Genomic DNA, 20,753 nt, shown 5'->3' on the forward strand with positions numbered 1-20,753 from the left:
ACTTAACACCTAACCAATTAAATGTTTACTTTACAAAAACACCTAACACTTAACCAATTGAAAAGTTTACTTTCTGTATTTGCACACGTTGCAGTCTTTCGCCTTTTTAAGGGGCTACGCCGCCCCATAACAATACACTTGGAAGTTTTCATTTTAACTGAACTTTTGGTGTCAGTGTGATTTCTTCAGCAAGCATACATTATTTCATTTTAAATATTTGGACAGGGGCAGATACTCAAGCAAACACTTGGTTTGGTCTAAAACAACACAATATTAAACATTTAAGCCTGCCCATAAATACAATGAAGTGACGTACAACTCCCCTTTCCAGCATCCTGGATGTCAAATACTTTGTGGGGAATAATCTTTCCACACATTTTTGTATTTATTTAGTCGGTAGGTAACTGAATACTTAAGATTAGTCTAAAGAATCAGTCTGTCATAGTCAGTCTTTCGCTAAGAATTAGAATCTTCCTTTCAAATATTTGCATTAATACATTTTTTAATAACAATACAGAAAAGATAATAACTATAACAAAAACAGGGGAAATACAATGAATGTACATCATCCAATAACACATCATACATGTACGGTATATTAAATTGGTACTGTAATAATAAAATAAAATATAGCAGTTGTAAAATTAAAATATATTGTGTGTCTTGAGAAGTTGGTGTGATGGTTTTAAATAAAAAAAAAATATATATATATATATATATATATATATTAAACAATTAATATTTTACCATCCAGTCTGGTGTGGGTCTAAAGAAAAAATGTATAAGCCATAATAGCTTTTGACATCCTCCTCCCTGAGTGTCCATTCATGTCTCAGCGAATTGACAGCAGGAGAAGGTGTTCTAAAGCCCAATTCGCATCGTTTAGTTTCAAAGATGTTACATAATGCTTCAGTCATATATGAAATGGTATCTGATTACCAATATCTAGGAAGAACTAAAGTCGCTGAAACTAATTGATGACCCAAAATAATTTGGATATATTTTCTGGGAGTTTCTTCAGAACACACAGTTCTGATGTGATAGTAAGAACCTAGTCTGTAATGGTTTGTATTCGTGTATGAATGTTAGACCAGCAAGTGTTTAGCTTAGGACAGGTTTAAAATATGTATATAAAAAAAAAAAGTGTGCCTATTTGCCTGCACTCCCTCCAACATGTATTAGTGCTAGATACATTTAGTTTAAAGACCTGAAGGGAGTCAGGTACCATCTGAGAGATTCTAAAAGTGCCACAGACTGTGTTTTTACCCGTAGTGCCAATAGAAGCCCATGCCATTCTTCCACACTAAACTCATTGTTCATTGTTCCCACTCTCATATAGTCTAATTTTGGACCAAGTTCCCCAGCAAAATATGTATAGCACATAGAGAGAGTGCGTTTCCGACCAGGATCCGCAAGATAAATCTTTTCTAAAGTAGACATGTCAATTAAAGAACTAGAATCTGACAATCAGGTATGAATAAATAGAGTCACATCTACTCTATTTTGGAATTGTGATAACTCAAAAGTACGAGCTAACCCTATGTCTTTCTAATCACCACTCATCTGACACCTGGTTCTTATTTGGAGTAAATTCAAACTTTTTAGTACAGAAACGTCCATTAAATAGCATATGTGTCATAGAATTCAGTCTGATTTCCAGGCAGTCACTTTCAATGTTTGGAACATTTTTTATGTCAGTGGTTTAGTGACAATGCCATCTTTATAAATTATTATTTTTTTTTTTCCTTTTCTAAAGAACAACAACAACCGCAATGTTGGAAAACATTGCATGTCTTTTCTTCCTAAACAGCAACAGACACACACTTTCAGTGGCACGAGCAATTTGCTAAGCGGAGTGTAACAGAGGTAAGAAATCTACTGTACACAAAGAGAAAGCTTTGAATTATTAATAGCCAGTAGTTAAGGAAATGATAGCATTTTATCACTCACTTCTAGCAGGAGCTCTCCTTCTGGCATGGCAGTCCCACTGGACAGCTTGTCTTCTTTTATTGCGTGACCGACCGGCTGGCACGGTTGCTTCTTGGAGTGCTGTTCCTCAATTGCTGTTAAACAAGGTGAGCGAGAAAAAAAAAGAAAGATAAGTAACAGAACTGATCGGCGTGATAGGTTCATTGAAGTGTTACACTCAGGGGTCACAGAGAGAGCACATGCAATTTTCATACCTCCCAGCCAGAAGTGCACATTCTTCATTAATTGGCAATCTCTAAGAACACAAATGCCTAGCTGTGCATTTACATGTGACCTCCCAGAATCCTTTGCACATGGATATTACTATATTAATTATGTAGGATTGATGTTGAAATCTATTTTTGGGGGGGACGGGGAGCGCATTGCATTAACCAAATCTGTTTATATTTTGTCCTTTATAGCCCATAAAAAAATGTATTAGAACATGTTTAATTACTTAATATAAGCATAAATACAGACACTGGTCCATGAATATTTGCTCTTGATTTTACTTCGTAAAATAAAGATCTTAAGCTCGCAAAATGAAACTGTAGATTTTAAATAAAAATTTTTTTAAAAATAAATATAAAAATACAATAAATTACTTCTGCCTTTTTTCTAATTAAGTGAGACTAACTAGGGATCTTACAGGGTTATTCGCTGAAGTGAAAATTAAAAGTGAATATCAAATGTAAGGTCAAAAGAGCTGATTTGGTAAAATTATTAAAGTCAGCTATGCTTTCATTTTGGCTCATTGGCATTCAATTTGAAATTCACTTTGAATTTTTACTTTACCCTGTCGTCTTACTGAAACTAAACACACACACACACACACACACACACCCTGTTCACTCACAGAACAAAATTTTCGCACTAATTAAAAGTTGATCAATATAATTTATATATTACCAACATAATACTAAATGCTTAACAGTTTAACAAAGGGAATCTAAAAACTGCAAATGAATGACAAACATTAAAATGAACACAATGTGAGGAGGGCCCTTCTAAAAAAAAATCTTAAACTGACGGCTTCTTATACAGATCCTACAAACTCAACCTAAACACAGAAATGAATGGCAACACCGGCATTAAGGGAGCACTGAGGGATAAAATGTAATTTTTTGTTTCTCCAAAAGAGTGGATTCAGAGGTTAATATTTCCATTAATGTCTTTACAAGGCATTACAAAGAGAAGTCAGCATATGATGTCACTTCTGGATATCCATAGATAATACTCAAGTATTCAAGAAATTATTTAAAATATGATATACTAGAAAGAGAACCACGATTAAAGTACAGGATAACTAGCCTTCCTCAGCTTGTGTAATTGCCAAAATGTAAGCTGCCAAAGCTTCCAGCATTATCATCTGATTCCGATTCTGCTGGCCACAAAATCATATATTTTTAAAGGATTTGGTAACAATGTGTTCTTTCTATAATCAAGGTAAGTGCCAGAAAGATATGGCATGCATACACCAATAGAATATCATGGCATCCTAAGTAGTGGTGTTGGAAAGTCTAAAAAGATACGATTGATACTAAGAGTAAGAGAGGGACAGGTGATTTGGGAAGGAAATGATTTGGGATTTTTTGGGGGTGATTTGGGAAGAAAATTAAAGAAAATTAAAGAAAACTAAAGAAAACATGGAAATTGGCACTGATAGAAAAAGGCTGAAAACGACTGGTGAGAAGGTGACCATCAAGTAAATGGGTCAGGGAAATAAGAAGAAAATAGTTTTCTATAGGAAATACTTTTCTTGTCAATTTCAGCATGTACCATCCTGAAAAAGTTTCATTGTCTTTTAAAATCTTTATTTTAAAGTTATAGAAGATGTGCAAAATCATTAATTAAATGCAGCTGTATACAGTATGACAAAGTAAACTATCGTCAAAGGAGCAATGTTAACCCATTAAACTAAGAAGTCTATGTGGTGGAATGAAATACAAGGAGCCCAATATAGCAAAAAGGTTGGAGGTAAATTGTGGATTGTGAAGGACAAAGAAATGGTGGGAAGGAGACAGGGCCGGACTGGCCCACCGGGACACCGGGAAATTTGTGTTAGTGTTACTGTGAGTGTTAGTGTTACTGTGAGTGTTAGTGTGTGTGTTAGTGTTACTGTGAGTGTTAGTGTTACTGTGAGTGTGAGTGTTAGTGTGTGTGTTAGTGTGAGTGTCAGTGAGTGTGTGTCTGCTAGTGAGTGTCAGTGAGTGTGTTACTGTGTGTGTCTGTTACTGAGTGTGTTTGTGTTAGTGAGTCTGTTTGATGTCTGTTAGTGAGTGTGTGTTTGTCAGTGAGAGTGTATGTTTTGTAAGTGAGTGTGTATGTATGTCTGTCGCTGAGTGTGTCTCTGTCAGTAAATGTGTGTGTCTGTTAGCTAGTGTGTATGCGTCTGTTCGTGAGAGAGTGTGTGTGTCTTCAGCACTTACCTTTCTCCAGCGCCGGACTCCCTTGGTGCTGGGGATCCCTCTGCCGCTCAGCTCCGAATGCGCATGCACGGTAAGAGCCGTGCGCGCATTCAAACCGCCCATAGGAAAGCATTACTCAATGCTTTCCTATGGACGTTCAGTGTCTTAGAATCGCGGAAGCTCCTCTAGCGGCTGTCAGTGAAACAGCCGCTAGAGGCTGGATTAACCCTCAGTGAAACATAGCAGTTTCTCTGAAACTACTATGCTTTTAGCTGCAGGGTTAAAACTAGAGGGACCTGATACCCAGACCACTTCATTGAGCTGATGTGATCTGGGTGTCTGTAGTGGTCCTTGTGGTCCCTGTGTGTGCATCTGCATGCACTGGTGTACATACCGCGGTCGCAGGGGTCGCAACCCTGCAACCCCTGCGACCAGGTGCCCGCCACCATGTGTTGCGGCCCTGGCCTGCGCAGAGTAAGCGTGCGGGGGGGGGCCCACGGATCAATTTTTGCACCGGGGCCCCATAGGTCATGTGTACGCCACTGGGTAGGGGACTTCTGTTCCCCTACCCGGTCTGACAGGAACCTGCAAGCGAGAACGCTCCTCCCGCGAGCAGGCAGGTTGGAGCGTTGCCGTGCGTTACCATGGCAACGCTCCGACCTGCCTGCTGTTCTCGCGGGAGAAGAGCGAAGTCAGCCTGCAGCCAGAGGAGCTGCAGGCTGAACAGCACGCGCCACCACTGGACCACCAGGGATTGAAAAGTTCCCCCTCTCCCCTGGGCCCTGACCAAAGGTAAAGGGGGAGGGGATTAAAAAAAGTTTTTTTTTTTTTATATAAATATATCAATGTTATAACCCCCCCCATACACACACTACACTCCTCCCCCCCACCAACAGCACCCCTCCATACACACAGAACCCCCCCCCCCCACACACAGAACACCTTCACACCTTCACACACACAGAACCCCCCCACACACAGAACCCCCCCACACACACAGAACCCCCCCACACACACACAGAACCCCCACACACACACACACAGAACCCCTTCACACACACAGAACCCCTTCACACCTTCACACACACAGAACCCCTTCACACCTTCACACACACAGAACCCCTTCATGCACACAGAACCCCTTCACGCACACAGAACCCCTTCACGCACACAGAACTCCTTCACGTACACAGAACCCCTCCACACAAACAGCACCCCTCCACGCACACAGAATCCTTCCACACACAGAACCCCCCATACGCAGAACCCCTTCACGCACACAGAACCCCTCCACGCACACAGAACCCCTCCACGCACACAGAACCCCAAAACGCACACAGAACCCCTACACGCACACAGAACCCCTCCACACATAAACAGCACCCTCCACATACACAGAACCCCTTCACGCACACAGAACTCCTTCACGCACACAGAACCCCTCCACATACACATAACCCCTTCACGCACACAGAACTCCTTCACGCACACAGAACCCCTCCACACATAAAAAGCACCCCTCCACGCACACAGAACCCCTCCACGCACACAGAACCCCTCCACACATAAACAGCACCCTCCACACATAAACAGCACCCTCCACATACACAGAACCCCTTCACACACACAGAACTCCTTCACGCACACAGAACCCCTCCACACATAAACAGCACCCTCCGCGCACACAGCACCCCTTCACGCACACAGCACCCCTTCACGCACACAGAACCCCTTCATGCACACAGCACCCCTTTACGCACAAACTATTTCTTTCATGTTTAAGTGATAGTTTTCAGTTTTTTTCCCGCTTCCATATCTGTGCACTATGCTGTCGCGATGCATTACGGGGCTGGTATGGAATTTTTTTCCAGGGCTGCTTTTCATTCCCAGTCCGGCCCTGGAAGGAGAAGAGGAAATAAGAGAAAGCAAACTAGAAAAGGGGTTAAGGAAGAGAGAAAAGAGAAAGCAATACTGAGGAAGAGAGCATGAAAGCAATATCATAAAAGGCTCCGGGGCAGATTGGTCCCTTTGGTGTGTAATAATAGACATATAGAAAGAGGATAGACAGAATGTCAATGTCAAAAAGGGGCCAAGCATAGATGTCATGATAATTATGCCCTCCCCCACCCCCCCCCCCCCGGAAAAATTCCTGCGGACGCCCATGCACACACATCCAACTTGTCATGGGCCACCCTAATTTAGGCTGCTGGTTGAATGACCCTTCAAACTTTCTGCAGATTCAGGCATCCTACCTGTCCCAATTTAGGTGTGACATTCTCGATTTTGGGGTCCTGTCCCCTATTCTAATTTTGTGCTAGGAACTGCACAGTGCAACTATATAATTAGAGGTACTAGTGCCCTGCTGGGGATACTTGTAACACGCAGAAAAGGTTTCTCTACATGGTCAGTGTAACGGATCACCTGGCACCCCGACTGGGTACCTCCGTTAATGGATGCTCCTAGTGCTTCCTGAGGACTCCAAGCACTCTGGCAGACACCATAATCACCGAATCCGAGAAACCTTTAAATTCTCCCAAGCGTATGAATGCTGTAGACCATTGAATAGGAACCATACGAATAGGCCTGTACTCCTAGCAGTCAACTGGAACAGCATACAATAAATCCTTCCCCCAATAATGAGACGACACATCACTTTGAGGGTAAAACAGGAACTCTGGACTGGCACATCCAGCCTGGCTTTTATTCACAATCCACAAAACATAGTGCTGCTCAGAGGGTTTTGCAGAACAACCAATAAACACATTACAACACATACAATGCAAGTACAGCAGCCAATCAGACACAATGGGACAATAGAAACACACCCAGCATATTCCTCCCCTCTGCTTAGGAGATAATTGAGTCAATTACTGTATCTACTCAATTATCTCCAAACTGAAAAGTTACACTTTTTATACATTTTTATAACTTGGTGAGTTAACATCGTACATACATAAAACTTATATTATTTTAACCAGAATAACTTGGGGACAAACATATCCAAAATTCACTTGAATAGGTTCAGGGGTTTAACGGTTAGGTCGAAGTCCTTTGTTTTCACTTGCAAGCATGGCTTTTCCTTGTCCCTGGGACAACACCCTGCTGGAGAACAATGGATCCGGGGGAGGGGAAAAGGAATTGTCCAAAAAGTTTCAGTATGTCCATACACTGTTTTTAAAAGGCCAGCACAGTACAATAAAAGTCCATTCACTGTGCTTAAAGGGCCAGTAGCCGCACAATAAAATACAATATGCCCAAATATTGCATTCAAAAGTACAACTTTACCAGGGGCCATAGTCAGCAGGTAGGAGGCGGGCAGCCAGGCCTCTCCAATGCCCAGTGGCGAGGTGGGTTCCGCCACATTTCTCCCCTTTCCCATTGAGACTATCCAGACTCCAGACCTTCAATCGGTCTGGGGCTCTGATAGTCGGTCGGCTTTTCTCACCCGGTGTAGCTGTCCCGGTGTTCTCCTGCCACATGTGTCCAGATTGAAATCCATAGTCTGGTGGAAAGGTAACCAGGGTGCTCTCTCTCCTGGTTGGACAAAGCTGTTGCTGGGGAGAAGGGGTAACAGGCTCCTCTCCCTGTGACGACCTCTCTTGTAGTAGGGGAAAACAAACTGCCTTCTCTTCCAATACATTGTCCTGTTGTTGGGGGCCAGGACAGACTATCCATATCTCCAGTGGTGCAGGTGCAGAGACTACTGTCCCATCTGCACTGTTGTGGGGCTTACTGTCTCCCCTTGGTGGGCTAGGCTGCCGCTGGGGAGGGGAAACAAGACTCTCCCCACCCGGTAAAATATTCTGCCGCTGGGGAGCAGGACTGACCATCCGTACTCCCTGTAGATTGGGCGCAGAGACCACGGTCCCATCTGCGCTGGTGAGGGGCTTAGTGTCTCCCCTTGATGGGTTACGCTGCTGCTGGGGAGAGGGGGTAACAGGCTCCTCTCCCTGCGACACCCTCTCTGGTTGTAGGGGAAAACAAACTGCCTCCCCTACCAATACATTGTCCTGTTGTTGTGGACCAGGACAGATTGTCCATATCCCCAGTGGTGCAGAGACTACGGTCCCATCTGCCCTGTTGTGGGGTTTACTGTCTCCCCTTGGTGGGCCAGGCTGCCGCTGGGGAGAGGGGGTAATAAACTCCTCTCCCTTACACACTTCCAGCCGCTGGGGAGCCTGGCTGACCCTATGTACTCCCTGTAGGCAGGGCGCAGAGACCACGGTCCCATCTGCGCTGGTGAGGGGCTTACCGTCTCCCCTTGGTGAGCTGCGCTGCCGCTGGGGAGAGGGAATAACAAACCCCTCTCCCTGAACCGTAGACTGCCGCTGGGGAGCAAGGACATCTCCTTCAGCTCCCTGTAGCTTGGGCACAGAGACCACGGTCCCATCTGTGCTGGTGTGGGGCTTACTGTCTCCCCTTGGTGTGTTAGGCTGCCGCTGGGGAGCAAGTATGGCACCTTCAGCCCCCTGTAATACACACTGCTGCTGGGGATCTGGGCCAACTGCCCAGCCTCCCTGTAGGGCCGGCAGAGAGACCACGGTCCCATCTCCACCTGCCATCTGTGGGTCTTCCCAGGACCAGTCGATAAGGTCCCCCATTTCTGGGGCTGGTTGGGCAGTAGGAGGTACTAAATGCAGGTCTCCTGCTGGCGGGCTTAGTTGTTGGGGAGGGGGAACAAAACTCACCGCTCCCAATGGTGTACAGTCCAGAAGCCCCATCAGGTTAGAGACAGGCGGTGTCACTGGATCATATAAGTCCGCATAATTCTGTTTGATCTCCCACTGCTCTGGTGGTACTTGTGGGGTATATGGTAACTGACTGGCGCTGAACAGGTGTTGGTAATCCTGCTCCAGCTCCCATTCCTGGACAGCCAGTTCAGTCAAGTCTGGCCTTAGGTCCTCGGCCATAGGGAGATCCAGCACGGCTTCTCTGTAGTCAAATATGTCCCAAAGCCGTGACTCTGCCGCACTCCCAAAGTCTGGTTCTGCAAATGTCCCCCATAATAAGCCAGGGCCATTATAATCCTCACCCTCGGGTTTGCCAAATTTGGCCATTCCAGGCACCCGCTGAACCGCGTACCAACGTAGCGCTTGGTATGCGTCCTCGAGACCCAGTTCTCTCCATGCCAGTGAGTCAAGTTGCATCACCCATTCCTCCTGAGCCTGTTCTCCCAGCATAGGTATCCGTAGGGCCACTCTGGCTTGTAATCGCTGCTCCTTGCTGGGGAGACGCTCACCTCGCCAACGCTGGACACCCTCTAGGGTTTCTTCCCACATCCCCTGTCGGGCATCCTCTCTGCATGCCAACCTGGATGCCTCTGCTATCGGCTTATCCAGTGTGACCAAGATGCTCTGTAATCTCCAGTTAAACTCCTCTTCCACTTGGAGCACTGTCCAGGGACTCGCTGGTTCTATGCCGCTCCATAATAATTCCTGTGTCTCCAGGGTGTTGTTCCTCTCACACCAGGACGCCATCCCACCGCTTGCCACCAATGTAACGGATCACCTGGCACCCCGACTGGGTACCTCCGTTAATGGATGCTCCTAGTGCTTCCTGAGGACTCCAAGCACTCTGGCAGACACCATAATCACCGAATCCGAGAAACCTTTAAATTCTCCCAAGCGTATGAATGCTGTAGACCATTGAATAGGAACCATACGAATAGGCCTGTACTCCTAGCAGTCAACTGGAACAGCATACAATAAATCCTTCCCCCAATAATGAGACGACACATCACTTTGAGGGTAAAACAGGAACTCTGGACTGGCACATCCAGCCTGGCTTTTATTCACAATCCACAAAACATAGTGCTGCTCAGAGGGTTTTGCAGAACAACCAATAAACACATTACAACACATACAATGCAAGTACAGCAGCCAATCAGACACAATGGGACAATAGAAACACACCCAGCATATTCCTCCCCTCTGCTTAGGAGATAATTGAGTCAATTACTGTATCTACTCAATTATCTCCAAACTGAAAAGTTACACTTTTTATACATTTTTATAACTTGGTGAGTTAACATCGTACATACATAAAACTTATATTATTTTAACCAGAATAACTTGGGGACAAACATATCCAAAATTCACTTGAATAGGTTCAGGGGTTTAACGGTTAGGTCGAAGTCCTTTGTTTTCACTTGCAAGCATGGCTTTTCCTTGTCCCTGGGACAACACCCTGCTGGAGAACAATGGATCCGGGGGAGGGGAAAAGGAATTGTCCAAAAAGTTTCAGTATGTCCATACACTGTTTTTAAAAGGCCAGCACAGTACAATAAAAGTCCATTCACTGTGCTTAAAGGGCCAGTAGCCGCACAATAAAATACAATATGCCCAAATATTGCATTCAAAAGTACAACTTTACCAGGGGCCATAGTCAGCAGGTAGGAGGCGGGCAGCCAGGCCTCTCCAATGCCCAGTGGCGAGGTGGGTTCCGCCACAGTCAGCCTGCGGTATATATTCATGCTAGGCTGACATTCCCCTTCAGAAGGGCCTTACTATTTTATGTGTCACCAGTGATACAAGTTGCATCATTGTCCCCCAAGGCCTGCCCACCCTTGCCCATTTGCATACCTCCCAAAGTTGGAAAGCAAAAAGACTGTCAGGAATCACTTCTTGGTTATGTAGGACAAACTGAATGGCACTTAAGTAATACCCAGCAGTTACGAAGGAGTGGCAGATGAACCATTAACATCCAAAAAGCAGCAGAATCTAACAGGGAACAGAAGTTCAGTTTTTTTCAGTTTACTGTTTTCTTACCAAGACAATAAAACTCACAGTGATGGAACACACTTTCTTTTTGCCAATTCATTTAAAAATAAATATTTACCACTACACAGTGTGCTTATCTTGAAAAGTAATATTTACCTAAAACATTTCAGGAAAAAATGTTCTTAAACACTTGTTTAATTTAATTTGTTAAAAGTGGTTGTTTTCTCCAATCACGACTGCTCAACATGGGTGAATTTTACCACATGACAGGAGGCTTCCTATTTTGCATTCAACTCTCTATACTAACTCCACATAGCAGTAAAGAAAAGTTAAACATTAACCAATCAAAATGCAATAGGAGGTATAGTATTCACAGTGTTGAGGCTCCTCACCCTCTTTCTTTACTGCTCCATCAGCAGACAGGTCAGAGTTTCAGGCTCTTCCCTTACTATTTTGTGTATAATCTGTTATATGCCTATATTGTGTATAATCTGTTATATGCCTTTTTTTGTGTTTTGTGTATAATCTGTTATATGCCTTTATTGTGTTTTTGCTATTGACTTTTAGTGCTGGGCTGTTTTCCCTCTCTATCCTTTGGGGTCTTTGCTTGTTACCTCTTTCATTTATCCAATTTTAGCTCTCCCCTCTGGGATTTCCCCTCCTGCTTCCTTTACTGGCACTTTTCCCCGTTTCTATTGCTGGTTCCCAGCAACTTACTCTGAGGGTAACACTCACCCTCTTCCCTTTGCTCTCCTTGCTGTCTCCCGGCCGTGCTCAATCTTGCCGGCACGCCAGGAAACCCCTTTCCCGTCTCCCCGGTGGCCATTTTGGATCTCGCACATCGCGAGATTCACGGCCGCCATTTTAGCTGACACGCGTACCCCACAGTGCCGGCACCCGGTCGCAAACCTCCCGGTCGGATACACAGACAGAGGATTCCACAGATTCCAGGACAAACTGCTGGACTCCATCGGCCCACTTTCCCGCATTATGTATTTGGCGGACGACGCATTTACAAGGGCTGACCAACTTGATGCCAGCATGGTAAAAGAGTGGGCGCATGACATTAGAGAATGGGCTCAAAGATGTTTTTGTTTCGTTGGCAATACCAACGTAGCCCTCTCCTCTGAGAGGCGTAAGGCAGCGTTGCTCCGCATTGACGGGAAGCTGGTGGAATTGGGCACCAAGGAGTTGGGACCACTGGCACAGGGCAAATAGTTCGGGGAAGCTTTCCTGAAAGAACTAAACAAACACGTTAACATCTTTACGTCCCTCAATAAGGCTCAGACTTCCATGAAACGAGTCTTCAGAAGCTACCCCAGTCGGGGTGTTTTTGGATGGCTGGCCGCCACAGGGGCCGAGCAGCCAGCCGATTTTGGCCCTCTGGCCCCCGCTCACATAGACCTCAACCCTTCTACCCGGAAGTGGGCTTCAGGCAACCCTTCTCCTACACCAGAGGAGCCGACCGAGGCAGAGAACCTCGCAACCGTGGCAGAGCACGCTTCCCCACAGGTAAGCGATCTTGTGTCTCAAGTTCCACTTACCCCATATACTGCAGGTCGTATCGCTCTGTTTTTTCAGAACTGGACAACCATCTCCACGGATGCATGGATCCTCCAGACGGTTCAGGGCTACGTCATCGACTTCGTAGAACCCCCATACCAGACCGTCCCTTCGCACCCCACACAGTGCTCCAGAGAGGACCACCGCCTAATCGACAACGAGCTACGGGAGCTCAAGTCGAAAGGAGCGATCGAACCCGCTCACAACCCAAGGGGTTTCTTCAGCAACATATTTCTGGTAAAAAAGAAATCCGGGGATTTCCGCCCGGTCATAAACCTGAGGAGGCTCAATGCTTTCATAATGTACAGACATTTCAAGATTGAGGGCATTCACCTCCTGATAGACCTCCTCCAAGACGGGGACTGGTTCACGAGATTGGACCTCAAGGACGCTTATTTGTCAGTACCCGTCCACTTCTCCTGCCGCCAATTCCTCAGGTTCCGATGGCAAGGCCGACCCTGGCAGTTCACCTGCCTCCCCTTCGGCCTCAGCTCAGCCCCATGGTGCTTCACCAAGCTGCTGAAGCCAGTAGTTGCACATCTACGCGCACAAGGAATTCGGTGCATTATCTACCTGGAAGACCTGCTACTGTTTTGCTCCGACAGGTCCAGACTGACTCAACACACACACACTATACCACACAATTTCTGACATCCCTAGGCTTTGTGGTGAACTATCAGAAGTTGGCAATATCTCCGGCCCAGATGGTACAATTCCTGGGCTTCGAGATAGACTCCAAGTCCAGCACACTACGGCTACCGACACCAAAGATCGCATCAAGAAGGAACTTCGCAGAGTCATCCGCTGCCGTACCATTCCACTCCGCAACCTCGCTCGGATTGTGGGCCTGCTCTCTGCGTCTATCCAGGCAATCTTCCCGGGTCCGCTCCACTACAGAGCGATGCAACACCTAAAGGCCTCCTTCCTCCGCCAGAACCCTTCCTACGACCAAACCATTCCGGTAACGGAGGAAGTCAAGGAAGAACTCGGATGGTGGTTGGACAGCATGGAGGCTTGGAACGGCCGGGCCATCTTCGGGACCACACCCGACATCGTCCTGGAGTCGGACGCCAGCCTATGGGGCTGGGGCGCCACGGGCGAAGGCAGATCGACAGGCGGCACCTGGACTTCTCAAGAAATCTACCTTCCCATAAACTGCCTAGAACTCCTGGCGGGATCGTTCGCGATCCGCAGCCTGGCAAGGGACAGGACGGACTGCTGCATTCTCCTCCGGATGGACAACATCTCCGCGGTCCACTACATCAACCGCTTGGGAGGAGCACGGTCCAGACTCCTCTCAGAAATTACGAAGGAGATCTTCGATTTTTGCCTACCCCGAAAGATCTCACTCATGGCGGAATATCTCCCGGGAAAGATGAACCTGACAGCGGACTGGTTCTCGCGCCACTGGCGGGACAGCAGCGACTGGAGACTAGACCCACTGATCTTCCAACACCTCTCGGTCAGGAGAGGTCCCCTCCACCTGGACCTGTTCGCATCTTGCAGCAACAAACAGACTCCCGAATACTTCAGCTGGCTCCCAGACCCGGAGAGCAAGGCAGTAGATGCGTTTCTCCAACCATGGCCATCCGTGGGAGCATACACCTTTCCCCTGTTCACCATGATTGCGAGGACGGCTCAATACTTAAAGACCCAACGCAGGTCTCTGCTCCTCATCACTCCCCTATGGCGAGGTCAACCATGGTTCCCGGATCTTCTGGCGTCATCCTACATGGATCCCCTCCTCATACCAACTCATCCAACGCTCCTCACAGATCCGAAAGGGAACCTTCACCCTCTCATCCTGGAAGACCGCCTCACCTTAGTGGCTTGGATGCTTTCAGGGGCGCCTGGCAGACCAACGAATTATCGCAAACAGCTAGAGACCTCATATGGGACTCGTGGGCACCAGGAACCAGACGATGTTACCTATCAGCTTGGAATTCCTGGTCCTCTTGGTGCAGTGAACGGGACCTCGATCCCTTTACAGCACCTGTAACTGCCATCCTGAATTTTCTTTCCCACCTTTTTTCCACGGGACTTTCCTACCGGTCCCTCAACGTTGTACGCTCCGCGAATTCGGCGGCCCACGTACTGGTCAACGGGATACCCGTCGGGAAAGATCCACTGATATGCCGACTCCTGTGAGGCATCCGTTTACAGAGACCTCCAAAACCCAAATACTCCTACTTTTGGGACATTGAAGTTGTCCTACAATTTTTGAGGGACTGACCAGATAACGACAGACTCTCCCTTCGACAACTATCGGCCAAGCTGACGCTCCTTCTCTGCTTAGTCCCATTTCGCCGGGTATCGGACGTACGGGCATTCGACATCGATGCCTTTTCGGTCTCCCCTGAAGGGGTTACCTTTCGAGTATCGCATCGTACGAAATCGGACTCTACGTCGGTCTTCTACCCCTTTTTACCTACCGATCCGCAACTGTGCGTGGTGTCTACCTTATGTCGGTACGTGGAAGTAACATCTCCTCTCTGGGTCACATCTTCTGGCCAACTCCTGGTGTCTTTTGTTAAACCCCATGTACCCGTCTCGGCTACCACCCTCGCCAGATGGATAAGATGAATTCTTTCTCTGGTGGGAGTGGATGAAATCTTCGGGGCCCACTCCGTTCGCGTGGGGGCGGCGGCTTTCTTCGGCTTTCTCGGCGGGTGCCTCTCTGGCAGACATACTATGTTCCGTGGATTGGTCGCGTGAATCGACCTTTTCGAACTTTCTACTTCCGCCCGAGCTCAGGGGCAGCTACGTCTCTCCTGCATCAGCGTTAAAAAAAATGCAAAATAGGAAGCCTCCTGTCATGTGGTAAAATTGAAGATTATGCTAGCGTTAGTGTATTTATAATCTTAATTTTAGTAATGACAGGAGGCAAGTATTTTCCCACCCCCCCACCCTTGGGGGTGAAGGGACTCACGTAAGTATACCTATATTCTACGTATTCCTTCCTTACCTATCTTCCTACTTCTCCTAGGTATGATATCATGTTCAAATCTGGTTTACCTCTCACATTTCATGTCGTTTATGGTCAATTCTGATATTCGTTAATATACTTCTCGGTGAGATTGTCTTGGGCCTTTTAACATTACTTCAAACAGTTCCCAGAATGGTACCTAACCCATTTCACATTCTCTTTCAGTGTAACTTCGTGGCGGTACTGTTCACGCTCAGGATGGACACGTTTGAACCTTCCTTCAGCCGTTAATATTTTGTTTCTTGGAAAGTCACCCGTTGGTGCATGTTACAGGACTTTGGACTTTGAGAACTTTATGCATGATGTCGCTTTCGAAAGAGTACTATACCTCCTATTGCATTTTGATTGGTTAATGTTTCACTTTTCTTTACTGATATGTGGAGTTAGTAAAGAGAGTTTAATGCAAAATACTCGCCTCCTGTCATTACTAAAATTAAGATTATAAGTACACTAACGCTAGCATAATCTTCAATTTCTAAACTACCTCTCTTGTGCTATATATATTGCCGTGTGCCTTGTAATAAACAAAGTCCCACATTTCTCTGCACTCTCTTCACTGGCTGCAAACAGCTATCCCAAGTAAATAGAAGTCGATCACATACGGCTATAGTTTTAGCAAATGTATTAAAACCAAGTATAATAAACGTCATTAACTCGCCAGATGTGGGATGTTCTTGTATAAAACTACTTGTATTACAAAGTGTGAGGTGTGTGTTCTCTTTACCCAATACCTGTACATATCTCCCAATATGTTATATAGACACAGAGGGTCACTTTCATTTCAAGGGTTAGTGGGATGTGGCCATGGTCGGTGCTGTTCAAAAACAGCATAGATCACTAATAACTAATAACAATTTATGCAAGTAAAATGTAGTTTATAACGAGAACAATGTACCTTATTTACACAGACTGATTTCAAAACACATTTATTGTAGTATAGATACACATTACTGGATTGCTGTCGAGCTATGTTATAAACTCAGACACACCAATGCACTAACATGATGGAGGTCCAATAAAAAAGGGACATTCGGGGGGGCGGAGCCAGCTAGGGAACTGGTCGGACGCACAATCCTGAGCTCCGTGTCTCGATCAGTGAAACTGACCTCTAAAAGGTGGAAAAGAACCCCAAACTCCGGCGACCCTCTTGCCAAAGGCACACTGAGAAGCCATGGGCAAAAAAAACAAGAAAACGAGGGCAGACAATGCCCCAACGACCCGTGATATCGCGGAATTGCTGCGCGGCACGAACAAGGCCGCATGGGACAAAATGGCGGCGGCGGACGACCTATACTCCTACTCCTCGGATGACTTTACTGCCGACCTGGATATAGGAGCTACAGCTAACAAAGCACCGGACCCCGCAAAGGCCGCATCAAAGCAGGGAGAACCGGTTACAGCGGACCAGCTCCAACTCATGCTGAGCGAGCTTAGAAAGAACATCGCAGCCGACATGGCCCAATACAAAACGGCCATAGACGCGGTAGCCACTAAGGCCTCCAGGCTGGAAGAACTCTCCTGCGCCCAGGATACGCGGCTGACAGCAGTCGAAAAACAAGTGGCTGACCTCCAGCGCAGCCACAAGGCCTCCACAGACAGACTGGATGCTTTGGAGGACCAACGCAGGAGATATAATTTAAAGATCAGGGGAATACCCGACTCAGTGGGGACCACAGAGGTGCCACATTTCATTAGACGCCTTCTTAACACCATTCTGCCGCCCAAACAGGCGAAGGCCGTGCAGCTAGATGGTATGTTCCGGCTGCCAAAATCGCCCAGAGCTCCTACGACTGCACCCATGGATCTTATAGTGCGATTTCAATCGCTCCAGCACAAGGCACTGACCCTAATGGCGCTCCGGGGAAAAACTCCTCTATCCTTTGAAGGATCAACACTGTCTGTCTTCTCGGACTTAACCAGGAACACCCTGACATGGAGAAAGGGGATGCAACCGAGCCTGCAACACCTACGACATAAAGATATCCCCTACAAGTGGGGAACCCCAAGAGCGGTCATCTTCTCACACGGTGGGACCACACACAAAGTACACAGCGCCCAGGAGATCGAATCTCTGCTTACCACTCTGGGCATCCTGACACCACCTCAGCGGAGTAGTCTGAACCTGTCGCACCTGAATCCAGCAGAAATACCAGAGTTTGCTCCCAGACAAGCACGGAGAGGGCAGGGCCCCGCCACACCACCTTGAGGGACATATCCAGAGGGTGATACACCATCTACCCCCACCTGGGGAATGACTTTCCACCTTTATATTAGACTATATACTTTATTGATATTATGTTTTATTGACGTTTATAGTACTTAGACACATCACACACGTACCCGACCTACACCCTAGCACATACCAAAAGCACATAGCTCCCAAGCTGAGACCAGTCAGACACCCAACCTCACCACACACTACACACGGACGGAACACATAAAGTCCAACCTGTGAGACCACGATCCCAAAGGAGCTACAAGCCCACCCTTGTAACCCCCCCCCCCTCCATCCCCACTACCGACCCGAGAAACACACCACTAGGCGACAGCAGCAACAGGGATGACCCTCTCTCAGTGGGCAACACGCAAACCGCAGCTAGACAGCCGACCACTGCAATACCCCTGAGACTACTTGTGTTATTTTTCATATGTGTATCTTACTTTTCAAATATACAAAAAATTCACGCTGCATAATCTTTACCAATTAATGTTTTGAAGCGTATGAGAAGCTGATGTTTTCATAACAAATGTTTGCACTCTACTTGTGTTAAATATGCAGTGTGATACAAAAATAAAGAATTAAAAAAAAAAAAAAAAAAAAAGGGACATTCGGATAATAAAAACGGACAGTGAGATTTGGGCCCAAAATAGGGACGGGGTCTCCTAAATAGGCACACTTGGGAGGTATTCTTATGTATACTTCTCACTCCTCACACAGAAACATATTAATTGATTAAATATGCATACTGTAACTTGAAATGCACAAAATATGAAAGTAGAAAGTAGGAAGCATGGAGGTTCCATTCCAAATATCCACCAACGAGGTAAGCAGCAAAGAAAAGATCTGAGCCAGAAACTGAAACTTTATTTAATTTAAGACAGGAAACACAAACATACCAAGGAGTAAAGTAAAAAATAAATAAAAAATGGCCCGACGCATTAATGGAACACTATAGGGTCAGGAACACAAACATCTATTCCTGACCCTATAGTGTTAAAAACACTATTTAAGCGCTCCCCCCCCCCCTTACCTCTCTTAAAAAGGAAAAAAAACTCACCTTTATTCTAGCACTATGCAGGTCTGCCAGGTTGGCCCACCGCCCCTAAACCACCTTCTTAGTTGAGATCGTCAATTCTAATTATCTAAGCTAAGGAGGCAGGGAGGGGGCAGAGCCAAATGCCACACTGGCCAACCATCATCTCCACATAGAGATGTACTTAATGAATCTCTTAAGTACTTAATGAATCTCTATGGGGAAAATGCAGCGTCAGATACATGCATGTGTATCTGTAGGGATCCCGCGGGCGGCTGCGAGGGGAGGCTGCACTCCGCTCGCGGTACTCACCCTCCAGCTGTCCGCGGTCCCCTCCTCCTCGTGGGCTCGGCGAGCGGCATCCATCCAGCCTCGGATGCCACCAGCGTCTTCCTCCACGTCCCCCAGCGGAAGCATGCATGACGCTGCACGCTGGGAGACCGCCCAATATATTACACGCCAGGGTCAGTCACCTGACCTGGCGTTAAAGGCACAGTGCCTCAATCACAGTGGGAGGTTTAGATATCTCCCACGTGTGATTATTAATTCTGATTGGAAATTATCCAATCAGAATTAACCTTATGGTTTAAATACTTACCTTTCTTGTTCCTCCCTGCCCTGTTGTGGTCTTTGCTTGCTAGTATTGCTACTGAACTTGTGTTTCTGGTTACGTACTCTCTGGCTTGTTAATCTGACTTTGTGACTTTCTCCTACCCTTTGACCTCGGCTTGTTTCTCGTTATTCTGTCTTCTGGTTCCCCTTACTCGGCTTGTCTCCTGACTATTCTGTGGGTGCTTAGCCCGGCCACTCTAAGGTCTGGTACTGCACCTTTTTTTTGTGTGTGTGTGTGTGTGTGTGTAAGTGTGTGTGTTAGCGTGTTGGGTTCCCAAATCGTGACAGTATCTGCATGTGTGTCAGAGTGTTATACCTGGAATGTAAAACACTGCCATCTCACTGCCCTGTCACTTCAACTAGTGGCTCCATCCCTATGATGACTCACATGTCAGAGAGCACGGCAGCCATCTTAAGTCAGTGAGTGTGATGCAGTGCTGCACAGAGGATGTTTTACTCCTGTGTTCCTGTCAATTCTAATAAGCCTGATTATACAGTAAATGTTCAGCAATCGAGCAAGGTTGTATGAAACCACTGGCCTCATATGTGAAGCAGTCAGGACCATAACAGTTGCGACGAAGATGGGATGTACAAAAGCCCTACCAAGCCTGCACGAGAAAATAACAAGAGGTAATCAATACAGAGCAGCCAGCCATAGAGCAGCCAGCCAGGACATGGCACGGATAGGCACATTTTGTGAGTTTGATGGAGAGCAGAGCTCATGGACTGAAAGATTAGAGCATTACTTCAGTGCAAACACCATAGCCCCTGAACGGCAGGTAGCGGTATTCCTGACACTGGTGGGAACTAAAACATATGACACTGTAAGAGACCTTCTGTTCCCTGATAAACCAGCAAGCAAAACACTGGTGGAACTGCAAAAACTTTTAGAAGGATCATTTCCAGCCCAAACCACTAGAAATTGCAGAAAGATTCCGCTTTTACCAACGGCAGCAGCTATCAGGGGATGATATTAAAGCATATGTGGTGGCCATTCGCAAACTGGCCCAACCTGTTCATTTGGAGAGTAGCTATCCACAGCTCTGAGGGACAAGTTAATGCTGGGACAGAATAGAGAAACCATTCAAACAAAACTTTTGACAGAGAAAACACTCACCCTTACACAGGTGATTGAGATTGCATCAGTCATGGAAATGGCTGTCAGGGATACTGAGGCATTGAACGCTCAGGTTTAAAGAAAAGGGGTAATAGAGGAGGTGTACAGAGCAGCAGTCAATCCAGC

General features: G+C 46.5%; 1 protein-coding gene across 2 annotated transcripts in view; it reads right to left on the bottom strand.

Annotated features, from left to right (window-relative positions):
* AHRR (aryl hydrocarbon receptor repressor) overlaps positions 1-20,753 on the bottom strand; it is a 386,440-nt gene that overhangs the window by 157,576 nt on the left and 208,111 nt on the right. For both annotated transcript variants that reach the window (XM_063451896.1, XM_063451895.1), the window contains exon 4: positions 1,951-2,063. In XM_063451896.1, coding sequence (XP_063307966.1) covers positions 1,951-2,063 — 113 coding nt within the window. The remainder of the gene's footprint in view (positions 1-1,950; positions 2,064-20,753) is intronic.

Source organism: Pelobates fuscus, chromosome 4 (genome assembly GCF_036172605.1).
Source record: "Pelobates fuscus isolate aPelFus1 chromosome 4, aPelFus1.pri, whole genome shotgun sequence".
In the NCBI taxonomy this organism is placed as follows: Eukaryota; Metazoa; Chordata; class Amphibia; order Anura; family Pelobatidae; genus Pelobates; species Pelobates fuscus.